The sequence below is a fragment of the Medicago sativa genome, chromosome 4 (genome assembly GCF_051527215.1).
Source record: "Medicago sativa cultivar Bolivia chromosome 4, Bolivia_mono, whole genome shotgun sequence".
Taxonomy (NCBI): domain Eukaryota; kingdom Viridiplantae; phylum Streptophyta; class Magnoliopsida; order Fabales; family Fabaceae; genus Medicago; species Medicago sativa.
The window spans coordinates 58,005,980-58,018,646 of record NC_140752.1 but is presented as its reverse complement, the minus strand read 5'-3'; the positions used below and the strand labels follow the sequence as shown (position 1 = coordinate 58,018,646).

General features: G+C 32.7%; 1 protein-coding gene across 1 annotated transcript; it reads left to right on the top strand.

Moving 5' to 3' along the window:
• Positions 1–4,466: 4,466 nt before the first annotated feature.
• LOC146930183 (AT-hook motif nuclear-localized protein 11-like) lies at positions 4,467–11,560 on the top strand. The gene is made up of 5 exons (XM_085707505.1): positions 4,467–4,794; positions 7,113–7,195; positions 9,545–9,679; positions 10,511–10,660; positions 11,163–11,560. Exons 1-5 carry the CDS (start codon positions 4,467–4,469, stop codon positions 11,322–11,324), a joined length of 858 nt encoding a protein of 285 aa, XP_085563631.1. The 3' UTR covers positions 11,325–11,560.
• Positions 11,561–12,667: the final 1,107 nt, after the last annotated feature.

The window sequence follows — 12,667 nt, the reverse complement described above, 5'->3', positions numbered from 1 at the left end:
AGGCTAACATCACAACTCCTCTTGTTGTCGTGAAGGTTCCCTTGCAGGTTGACCTATCCATACATAATCTCGAGCTTGCTGAGATACAACTTATCTGATTATATATCTGAATATAATTTTTGTAACATATATTTGATATGTTTTTCTAATCATAAGTATATCTGATACATTCCACTGAGTGGGTTTTCATCTATTGCATAGCTTATCATTTTAGGTTCTAGTCATATGTTAATCATATACCATTCCCTAAAGGATAATAATAAGAGAAATGATATTTGTACAAACATTTTATAACAACTTTTGTGACAGTTTTCTTTCTCATACTCACATTATATTTTTAATTTCTCTCTCTATTGCTTTGGTTTTTGTGCCAATACATACTTTTCTTTGTAAAAATATGGTTGTCCATTAGGTTTTCAAACAAATAGATGTTCAAATAACACAACTCTAATAATAATCCCTACTAAATCAGTCATATGTTTACATACATATTAATCTCTCCAATGCTATTGCATTGCTATTAGGTTTGTATTATCATTGTGTGGTCCATTGCAGTCGATTACACAAAGTCGGACGATTTTTTGACACTTTCAGGGCATGGAAACCGGTTGCACTAAGCTAATCGGAACTCACCTATTATGAACTCTCTAAACAACTTAGTTTTCAGCTGAACTCACATTATCATTAAGAAGTCACGCACCCGGCGTGTGCTGAAAAGCACTGTTTCTAGCACGCACGGGTGGCGCACGTAGCGAAGAGTGTGGGGCGTGTGCAATTATGAGAAACTATAGCTTTCAATCGTGTTTTCTTTACATTTTGGGAAAAGACCAGTTTTAAAGCCCAAATCTAGTTGGAAACTTGCGTATAAGTACAAGAGTTCTCATTCAGAACTCATTGGTTTTAGAGGAAGGCAAGTACTAGGAGCATCAGAGGAGGATTCTCCTTAACCTTCGTTCCTATAATATGTTTTATTTCTTTCATAATTTGTTTTTGGTTACCATGAGTAACTAAAACCATATTGGTTATGGTTAGGGTCCTAAGATGAACATCTACTTGATTGCTGAATTAATTTAATTTAAGTCTTTTATTATGTTTTGATATCTATTTAATTTTTATGTGCAAAGTGTTTAATGCTTTTACAAATTCTACAGAGTGTGACATATCTAGAGTCTCTGACTGATCATAAAAATAGGAGGTTGCACAATATATTTTTGGTCAACTTTTGTGAACGTTGCATTATAAACTTTATTATTTCCCATTAGTAAGATATGGTTAGCCTTATCCATTTAATCTACTAAGGGCAAGTCAGGGTATAAGGTAAACTTTTAAGATTCATAAACGTAGGTGGATCCTTTAGATTAAAATTTAGGAATACCAACTTTGTTTATGTTTCAATTACCTATGAGAGAGTAAGTCCCCACAATAATAACATTCCGATCACATACAGAGCCCTATAGGATTGACGATCATTTACCCCATATAGCACGTATAACCTTAAGGTGATCAGAAGAAACAACTTAACATCTGGACGAACATTAAATCCCAGGAACTAACCGCTTAAATAGAACCCTTATCTCATAAATGATAATTGTATATGTTAATCCAACAAATAAATAGTGGGGATTCGAAGGATACTAATCATTGCTAAAATCTGCAATCAAAAACCTTTTAATTTTATGCAATCAACTCAATTGCTTTTCACAATCATATCAAACTTGCAAACTTCCCCCATTTTATTTATTGTTTTAATAAGTTTAACTAGTTTCCTAGTTGAAACGACAATTTGACAATTTTACTTACTACTTTATTGCTTAAAAACAGTTTGGTGCAATTGCCAAAATTAACCATCAGTTAACTTATTCCTAAATTCTTCCAAGCATTAGTTTAGAATATTTGACTTGGTATTGGTATAAAGGTAAGATTTGGTTTCAATTGGATTGACTCATGATGCAAGAGTTGAGATGGATCATAAATTTTGCTTGGTGAATTGTTTGTTTGCTATTAAAAGATCTATCAGTCGTTTAATTTGCTTGGTGACTGTAAAATTGATCTGATTATGAACACAATGGCGTTTGGATTTCAAATTTTTTATTACACGTATATGACCATGTCAAAATTGAATTTGCTGGAGTCTTAATTTTTTTTTTTTTTTGGTTACATTCTGATAAAACGGACACAATATATCTGATGTTTAAGGTTTGACTGGTTTCGTTTGTTGCTGAAATTTAAACAGGGATTTTGTAAATCGATATAATGGGAATTTAATCATACCATAAATTTTTAAAACTAGAGCAAATTTTTTAATAGAATAATAATTTTTTCACGAATCAATGAAAAATATTAGCGGCAAATTACTACCCAAAACTATAATTACTGTAAAATTCTTCCGCTAATGAAAAATTATGCATGTTTAATTAAAAACATGGAGGAAAGTCCTCGTGAGCTTAACTCAGTTGGTATGGACAAATGCATAATATATGCAAGGTCCGGGGTTCAAACCCCGGCCACCAAAAAAAAAACATGGAGGAAATGTTTTAGGGGACAATGTCATGTGCTAGAATAGTTTTTTGGGTCATCGTAAGCTTAGCTCAATTGGTAGGAACAACAATGCATAATATATGTAAGGTCTGAGATTCAAACTTCAGCAGCAAAAAAAAAAGTTTTTGGGTCTTGCTATAACAAGTGGCCAAGACACTCGTTAAGGATTCAAAAATAGAAATAAATGCACTACTTACAAGACAAAACTTCTTGTAATTTGTCTTAGTGTTTTAATAAAAGTTTCTTTGTTTTAATTCTCGTTTTTCATTTTTATTAGGAAACTCTTCACCATGATGAGTGAGTAGTCTCACTCTTTGTCTTGGCATCATGCATGCAAAGTAGTCCTAGGATGAACTTTGCATAATCCATTTTTTCTTCTGTTGTGGGACTTCAAAACCCAAATATAGATCAAAATACAATGACCTTGCTGCAAATATGAGGCTATTCAAAGGTCTTGAAGCATGAAAATAGTCTAGAGATCTTTGGAATGAAATTCGTGATAGCCCTCAATAGGTTTTACCAACATAGAAATCATGAGAATATGGACTATGGAGCTATGTTGGTATGAAACACCCTTTGTATCTTGAAAGGGAACAAAGAATATTTTAGAGTTACCTCATCCTTAGGCAATGCATTCCCATAACACTGAAAAGAAATAGGATTTAGAATTGTTCATTGTAGTAATCAACTCCAAAAATTTAAATGCAATCATTTATAATTTGCATATCTTCAAAACCAAATCAAAAACATTAAGTTCTCAAAAGACCAAAACCATCTAGCTAAATACTTAGGACAAAAATAATATTGATAATCACAAGTCGTTGAGGATATATAGCTTTTTTTTAAGAAGATATACCGTGCACTTCCTTGTATATCAACTAGCTAGTGCGAAAATTGTTATCAAAATCATCCACTAGTTTAGGTATACGCTGGTAAGGCAGATTATTAGGAGTGCTAGGTGATGCATAAATATTGGTAAATGTTTTATAAAATTAATTTCATCTTCCTCATGTTCAAGACTATACTAAAAAATAATAATTAGTTATTGTAATAAATATTAATATATATATATATATATATATATATATATATATATATCTTTTTGGTGAATTAAGAGTGAGGAAAACATCCCAGAAAAACGTGAGCATCCTAACAAAGTTGACACCCTCAAAAAAATCCTCGGTCATCTGCCTCTCATAAAATATAATATTAAATAAATATTAATAGGCAAAAGTTAACTTGTGCCCTCAAGGCACATGTTAAGGAACTCAATATAGAAATATACCTATTAAAAGTCGTGCAGTCAACTTCTTAAAAGTTAAAATGTTATGTTTTCCAGTGCAAAGTTGCTCTTTTTGGGTTCCTTAACATGTGCCCTTAGGGCACAAGTTAACATGACCCATATTAATATATTATTTTATTTGTTTTCACCTCAAATTTGGAACATGGGAAAGGGCCTCCACTCACTCAAAACATAAATAACACTCATTAGATGCAATTGATTTAATTCATCCAAGAAAAAGTCCAAATTAATTACTTATAACTTTTATTTACCTATATTAAATTCTATTTTATAATTATTATTATTATTATCTTTCTTAAAAAAAAATCATTATTATTATTATTATCTATTATTAATTTTAAAATAATAATTATATATTAATATAAATAAAAACATTATATTTTTTAACAAATATGCATATTTTTTTGACTAATATAAATATGAATATTATAAAAAAAAGAAGATAAATTAATTTAAGATAATAAAAAGGGTTTTATTTTATATTTCTTTTCTTTTTTTTCTGGAGTTCTTAAATAGCGTGTATTGAAATACAACGGTCTACATTTTTTCTACAAACCAAAAACAAAATTAGTTCAATTTTTTTTTTTGAAGAAATAACTTTAGAATCTCAAAGGGTATCTCACTCATGGAGGACAATGTGAACCTAGAACTTACACTCTCATTGAATTCATCCCAAGACAGGTCAAAAACAACCAACCATGCCATCACCGAGATGGAAGCTGTCAGAGTTGATGCTGGTTTGGACACCGTATCAAAGTCTGAAATCGGAGGTTCAAACTCTGCTCTGGTGAAAAGGGGGAGAGGGAGGCCTCGAAATTCTGAGGTTGACAGGAACCGACTGGCTCCTACCAAGTTGCCACCGAGGACTTCCAATCAGCCTAGTGGAAGTGAGGAGAAGCGTGGAAGGGGACGTCCTCGTGGTTCTGGAAAACTGCAGAGTTTGGCTCCCATTGGTATGAGTTTCTTTCCATTGATTTTCTTTTTTGTATTTTTCATGAATATTTATTGTTTTTAATTATTTTATGTTGGTTTGAGAGTTCATTTTTAACATTTATATCTATTTGGAATGATTGTGCATCGTGTCTTTTTTTACGCGTTTGAGTTTGACATTTTTTTTCCTTTTCAAATCAAATCAAATCAAATCACAATGACGGAACATAATTTTGGTTTTCAAATCAAATCCCAATGACGGAACATAATTTTGGTTTTCAATGGATTGAAGACGGACCAGTAATAACATGCATTTCACGTCATAAACGATCTCGACTGCTGATTTTGAGATCCAAAATTTCTCATAATACATGACAAAGTCATTGTCTCTAATCCAAATCTGATTGAGTATATGTCTAGATTAGTGGTCGAACATTCCATATCTAAAAGAAACAAAATCCATCACCTATTTTTGATTTTATGGTTTTAGTGGAAACTAGATAATTTTGTTTGCAACTACATTTTAATTTTTTTTCCTGATGAAATAAAAGTTTAGGTGGGTTCGGCTCCGGTCACCACCAGGGTCAGGGCACACCTCCGGGCCCAAAGGGCACTTATAGAGGTACTTACAAATCACCCACCAACACTGCCCTCACATCGGCAGAGGGGGTCAGGGCACACCTCCGGGCCCAAAGGGCACTTATAGAGGTACTTACAGATCACCCACCAACACTGCCCTCACATCGGCAGAGGGAATCGAACACACAACCTTCTGCAAGGAAGTGGCTCGTTCCTTACCAACTGAGCCAACGTGTGTTGATTACTACATTTTAATTTGTCAAAACAAAAACTATGTTTTATGTTTCTTCAATTCATGTTGAATATTTTTCAATTTATAATATGATTTGTGATTAACACCAAGATACTAACCGGTAACACTTTTGTTGAAGACATATACTTTATTATGAAATCCTTCAAACAATATTTTGTTAAAGAAGAAATCATATAGTATTCAGTTTTTCATATATGAAAACTAATATTTGATTTCTTTGTTTTAGGTCTTGGAGTTCCCAAAAGTATTTTGGTAAAATGAAAATATTTTATTTTTATTATTTATTTAATAAGTTATTTTTGACAAATTATTTAATAAGTAATAGATGCGAAATATCTACGAATTTATTTGAGAACTAATATAATTCATTTGACCACTTTTAGTGAGGTCACTTTTCCATTTGATTTCGGTTTCTTGGGTTGTCAATTTTATTATGTTATGAAGTTTTTAATAAATTAAAATATTTTCAAGTACAATTTTAAAGTAAAAAACGTGTATCATAAAAGTACATATTTAGCGTTATCAAAATTATAATTTATCGACTTAATTTATAGCTAATATTCGTTTGACCATCTTTAGTGGACTCCCTAAATGTTGGGTTTTCTATTAATTTCGGTTACTTTTGACAGAAGAATTTCAGTATGTTCAAAATATTTTGTATTTCATTTCATGCGCAAGATAGAAAAACAAGTATTTTAGTTTTTTTTTTTGTTGACAAAAACTGGTATTTTAGTTATAAAAATATAATGAATAAAATTAATATAAAGATATAAGTCTTAAATAATACGATATTTTATATTAAAGTCTGAAGATTTTATTTACCTTCGTCTTTTAGTGTCTCGGGAAAGTAAATTTTCTACACGCCCGTTACTTTTTCAATCAATACTTGTGCGTTATAAAGATTTATAATTTATTTCATGACAATAAAAAAAATATTCATTTAATTCGAAGTATTTATTAAGAAACTATAAACACAAAAAAAAAAAAACCTTACAATAAATAGAAGAAAAAATATTTGATATAAATCATAAATAATATACGACCTTATATCTAATTTATTAATGTATTTTCAATTTTTTATAAAAAAAATTAAGATCATTACAAATATGTAATTTAAAATATGTAAAGTGTCTTTAAGTTTTTGACACAAATAGGAGTAAATAATCTAAGTTTCCATACTTTCAAAACGGTTAATTTTGGAAAATTATGTTTCTGCCTAAGATTGTTAAGTTTTCAAGAAGGTTAATTTTATATCTCATTTTACATTTGTTGTATGATTTGATTACAATGCACTAACAGTGCAAATAACATTATACAGACATCTAGTTAGTCTTATTTATAATTTAAATTTTTCGAAAATATTTTACAATGTCTATCATCTAGATATAGTTAATATGCTTGAAGCTACAAGTACATATGCACTTATATTGGAAGCTACTTCAAATTGTTAAATGATGTTTTATAGGCATGCATGCAATTTTATCTATTACCTATGCTTGACAATGAAAGTTATATTTGTTGCATATGGATGTATTGCAGACACAGATGGAGGAAGCATGACACCTTATCTGCTAACTGTGAACCCTAGAGAGGTAATATGAGATGAGCACAAATATATTTCAAATTCTAGTTTGGGCCTAATAAAAATGATTTAAAGTGAGTTATTAAGACAAACTTAGTATAACATATTAGTCCAATTTTTGTTACCACTATTAAATACTTAACATTGTTGTAAATAGGTAACAACTCAACTAAAACTTATATATTGGCAACCCAACCACTCTTATTTTAGGTTTAAGGAGTTTTTTTTGTGGTGTCCGAGGTTCGAATTCCGGACTTTGCATATATTATGCATTGTCCTTATCAACTGAGCGAAGCTCACGAGGACCTGTTTAAGGAGTTTAAAGGCATGTAGGTCTCTTCAATTTGGTGTATGGTTTTATTTTATTTTTTTTGAATCGGCAAATATTATTAAACGTCATCCCCGCAAGACGCAAGGTATGGACGAAACAAGATAAAAATGGTGCCGCATATAGACGGTACACCATAACCACCTAAAAACACCCTGGAGATAAACCCACCAAAACACATCACCACCTAAAACAGACTCCAAAAAAAACAAGCACTGTAAACACGGTAACCACCACCGCCCATCGTCACTACTCACCCACAAAGAACACCCTCAAAATAAAACTCCCAGACACCAACACCCAAGCTGAGTCACATTACGAAGAGCTCCTAACCGAAGGATCATGCAGCTATCACAAACCTCGCGACCTCCGATCCACCGAAAGAGCACAACACAAAGCGCAAAAACCAACTTAAGTCAAAGAACTGACTCCCGATCTCGAATCAAAAGTGATCGGCCCACCAGACTATAGAACCAAATTAGCAGGGCACCCCTCGCCCCCGGTACACCAGAGAAAAACCAAACCAAGTCAAACAAAGATTGCAGCTAGACCCCGACTTCCGATCTCGAAGCCAAATGAACCGGCCCATCGAAAACCAACACACAATATGTAAGAGGAAAGACATGGCATGCGAAGTTTAAACAACAAACAAATCAAAAGGAAAAGCCTCAACACAACGTGACACGCACCCTCCAAACTTCGTAAACACCTAAACCACCCAAAAAGCACAAACAAGAGTTAGAGACGACGAACATGGACCCGTGTAACATAGGTTGCTTCTAAAGGTAATCACCCAAACAAGCACCCGCCTCCTCACTTAAAACACCAACCACCACCACACATCATCACCCCCACCACACTTCACCACCACCACGCATCACCACCCCCACCACAACTGAATAACCTCCACCACCACTGCATCACCACCGCGCACCACCACCACCGTCTCTACTTCACTACGCCGCCAAAACATCCTCACCAAGAAACAACCAACAACATAAACATAATCTAGAGGAAGACGAAATCCAACAACAAAACACGGGCAGCAACGCCGGTTTGAAGTGGAACCACAATCCAGATCATAAAAAGGCGGCCGACGGAGACAAGGAGAAGACATTTGTCGCCGGAATGAAAGAGAACCAATGGTGGAGCGAAACAGCATATCTGCACAGCACTTCCTGGATTCCGAAAACTCGTGTCCTCCTCAAGCTCAAGCTCTTGTGGAGCTTGAATGGGCCCAAAGTACGGTTAGCATATCAACTCCCAAACTCAACACTAACAACCACGCACCTTGTGCTACCCGTCACCAACAACCACTGAAATCACCATTAACAAAATAAAACACAATGCCACCTAACTAAAAATCCCAACGGTCCATGAAAAAAGACGGAACTGTTGCGCCTGCTCCAACAACCAAAACCAAATCCATACCCACGTATCTCTTCCATCACCACCGAACACCACACACTAAGCAAACCCATTTGAAAAACTCTTAATGATATGGGTTCCCATGTATCTCTTCCTGCTACTTTTCATCATCCCAACAAACAACTCTTATCATGCCAATCCCATCTATCTCACGTGAACACACCTAACATCCGTGAAGAAAGCATGAACAGTCCCAAAACCACGACAAAGAACCCAGATCTAAACAACCATCGCAGGGAAAACGGGTGATAGGTGAACGAGGTGATGTGGTGGAAAAGATGGTGAAAGAAGGATTGTAAGCCTGGCGACGGACAGCCAAAACAACACACAAAACTACCGAAAAAAAGAGATCCACCGGCAGATCTGGCGTTCAGAGGCGGTGCGGAGGACTTGTGTCACTCGTCGTACCACCGCCTTGAACGGCTAAATTGTGATGCAAGGATTTTGGATAAGAGGGAAGAGGCTGTGAGGGGAGTTTAGAGAGAGGTCAGAGAAAAGAGTTTTTAGAGAGAGAGTGTGAGACTATTACTTTTTAAGAGTGGACTGTATGGTTTTATTTTTAAATTGGTATAAATTGAGAGTTTTGTTTTTGGTGATTTTCAGGATGTGGTTAGAAAGTTATTTGCATTTTTGGAGAAAGTTCCTCAAGAAGATGTTTGCATACTTTCTGCTATTGGAATTGTATCAAGTGTCACCCTTTGTCAATCTGGTGTTTCTAATGGTTTTTCAAGACATGAGGTACCATTATTAAAACAATTAATCTCCTATATGCATTAATAATATTCATAAAAATATTTCACCATTACTTCTTTATATCTCAATTTATAAAATTTGTCATTCTACTATTCAGCCTATGAAATTTTCATTTCAACTCTCATTTTTTGTACTAGAAAAAGTAAGAGCAATGGAGAAAATTAATAAAGTTTAAATAAAGATGTTAATGGGAGATGTGGAAATTTATACTCTTTAATAGTACTAATTAGGGTAAATACTTGAGCAATTAGTAAAAACTAAATTAAACTAACAATAACACAATTAGCCTAATGAAAGATCAAGAAAGATTATGAGAACCATATTTTGATGTGTCAAGTGTGATTTCTACATTCATTGAATTAACAAAAATTACAAAAACTTCTTCAAATGTGTATGTCATTCCTTAAATGGTCATGAAATATGTTGCTTGTCTCTTAGTTTGATAATTTTTTTATACGAATTAGTTTGGTCATGCATTACATTAGTCACCTTGTTTAATGAATGGACATGATTTAAAAGTACTTAAAATTTTCATGTTTAAATAAGCTCTCTCCGTTATGAGAAAGTCTAATATAGTCACAACCCCAAATCAAAAATATTTGCACACTCACATAAAATGAAAAAATTAAAACAAAAATAAATCAGTCACATCAATTAATATCATTTAATTTTATTCTCATTTAAATATTTCTATGTTTTGTGAGTGTTCCCAAATCATTTTGATTTAGGGTTGTGCCCATCTAAGACTTTCTCCTCTTTCTGTGTGTGATATTTTTTTTTTTTTTTTTTGACTTTTTCCCTATTATAAATATATAGGGTCACTTTGATATTTTATCTTTACGTGGTGGTGCTGCTGGTGGTTCACAAAGGAAAATTGGCATGTTGAGTGTTTCATTGGCTCAACCTGATGGCAAGGTTTTTGGAGGTCGTGTTGACAACTTATTGATAGCTGCTACTCCTATTAAGGTAAGCTTTTTATTTTTTATTTTTTTTTAAAATCCATATGTAGTGACTACGATAAACTAGATTAATTTATTTATATAGAGGTTCATCTTTTGATTTCAATATAGCAATATATAGAGGTTCAATTTTTGATTTCATTAACCCTCATAAATTGGACCTAATGGTTAATCTCTTAGTAATTTTTTTTTTAACGAATCTCAGTAATGTTTCCAAGGAAAATCCTCTTGATGATTTCAAGGGGGAGAATTGATTGGAATTATCTATCAAAATACAACAAGTTTTCAATTCCAAACTATTGCGTGTGCAAAAGTTCTTGTTAGGAGGAGAGGAACTACGTACCTTGTGTTTTAAATAGGTTTCCCAACGAATATTAATCACGACTAAACTAAATAGTAGTGAATACTTCCTACCTATAAGAAAGAGAAAATACAAATCTATAACGTCTTTGTGTTGAATTGTTTTAATATCCATTGTTACATACTAAAATTTTCTCTTTTTCCATTAGATAATTTTGGGAACTTGCAAGAAAAACATAAGCAAGAGAAAGTACGCATCTTCAACTTCAACTGCTCCAAACATGGTGACTAATCAAGAAGCAATAAGGGATAATAACTCGAAAGGTCCTAAGTTAACTATTGAAGGAGAACCTAGCTGCCCACAACTATAAAGCACCTCTATTCAACGTTTTAGATTATGGAGGACATAATCTCTCTCTCTCTCTCTCTCTCTCTCTCTCTCTCTCTCTCTCTCTCTCTCTCTCTCACACATATTTGTTGCTATTGCTTATTTTAGCAACATGTTTTTCTAGTGTTCGACTTTGTTGGAAGTGAAAGTTGTGAATCTAGTTTTTCTAGTGTTTGAATATTTTGCAGACTTATTAATTGGATTGATTTTGTTTTTATTGTTGGGAATGTTATGATGGTTTTGTGGATTAATTTATTGTTTTAGTTAATGTTTTCAATTTTTGATACTTCATATCATTTTCACCTTCTTATCTTGTTTGCAAAAATTTACATAAAAATTGACCAAAATTATTATTTTTTTTGTTATATTTTCATTTTTTGACTATACAAAAATATCATGATTGCAATTATAAGAATGCATTTTATTCAATATTTTGATAGGTTGTCTAAAATGGACTAGTAAAACATCTAAAACTATAAAGATGAGTATTGTACTTGTCGAAAGTTGGAGCTCTTAGTGTCTTCTTCGCTCTAATGAACTAGTACATGAAAATCATCTAAAATGTAGTGATGGATTTGGCAAATATATAGAAGCTCTCACTCTTTTCATCCTAATTATTGAAATGACAAACTAATTAATACTAGTTTGAAAAAGTAAAATAGACTGAATATGTACGTGTCAATATGTAACACGCTTATATCACATGTCTAGAATATAATATAGAAGTGTTAATGTAAATAGTATATTAAAGTTTCTCTCTGGAATTGCCCTAGATAAAGCCACCTCAAAGTAAATAAAATAAAAGTACATACATGGAGTTACATGCGATCAATCTCATATTATATTCAAAACATACAAAATAAAAGTCAACTTCCAATTAACACTCTAAAGCTCCTCCAAAGCATTGTATATGTGGTATCTTGTTTGAAAACAAAATAAATAGTGTGGGATGAGAAATACTATCTCAATGATTTTCCTGCGAAAGGATATCTAACCTGATTTTTACCTTGGCACTAGATGAAATAAACTAGTCCTACTTCTAATTTTTGTCCAGATTTTCTAAACCCTTAAATGTGATAAAAAAAAAAAAAAATCCAAGGACCTAGACTATTCCACAAGTGTTTCCCTAAATACTATGACATCTACATTTGTCAACATAACATATAAGTTAAACCTCATTATATTTTATAATATTGAAGATTTATTAACTCCAAAAATAGTGCCCCGTTTACCATCTCATAATATATAGATGAAGAGCTTAATCGCTAAGGAAGAACCCTAATATTACCACAACGCAGGTGTTTACATTATTATATACTAGCGAAA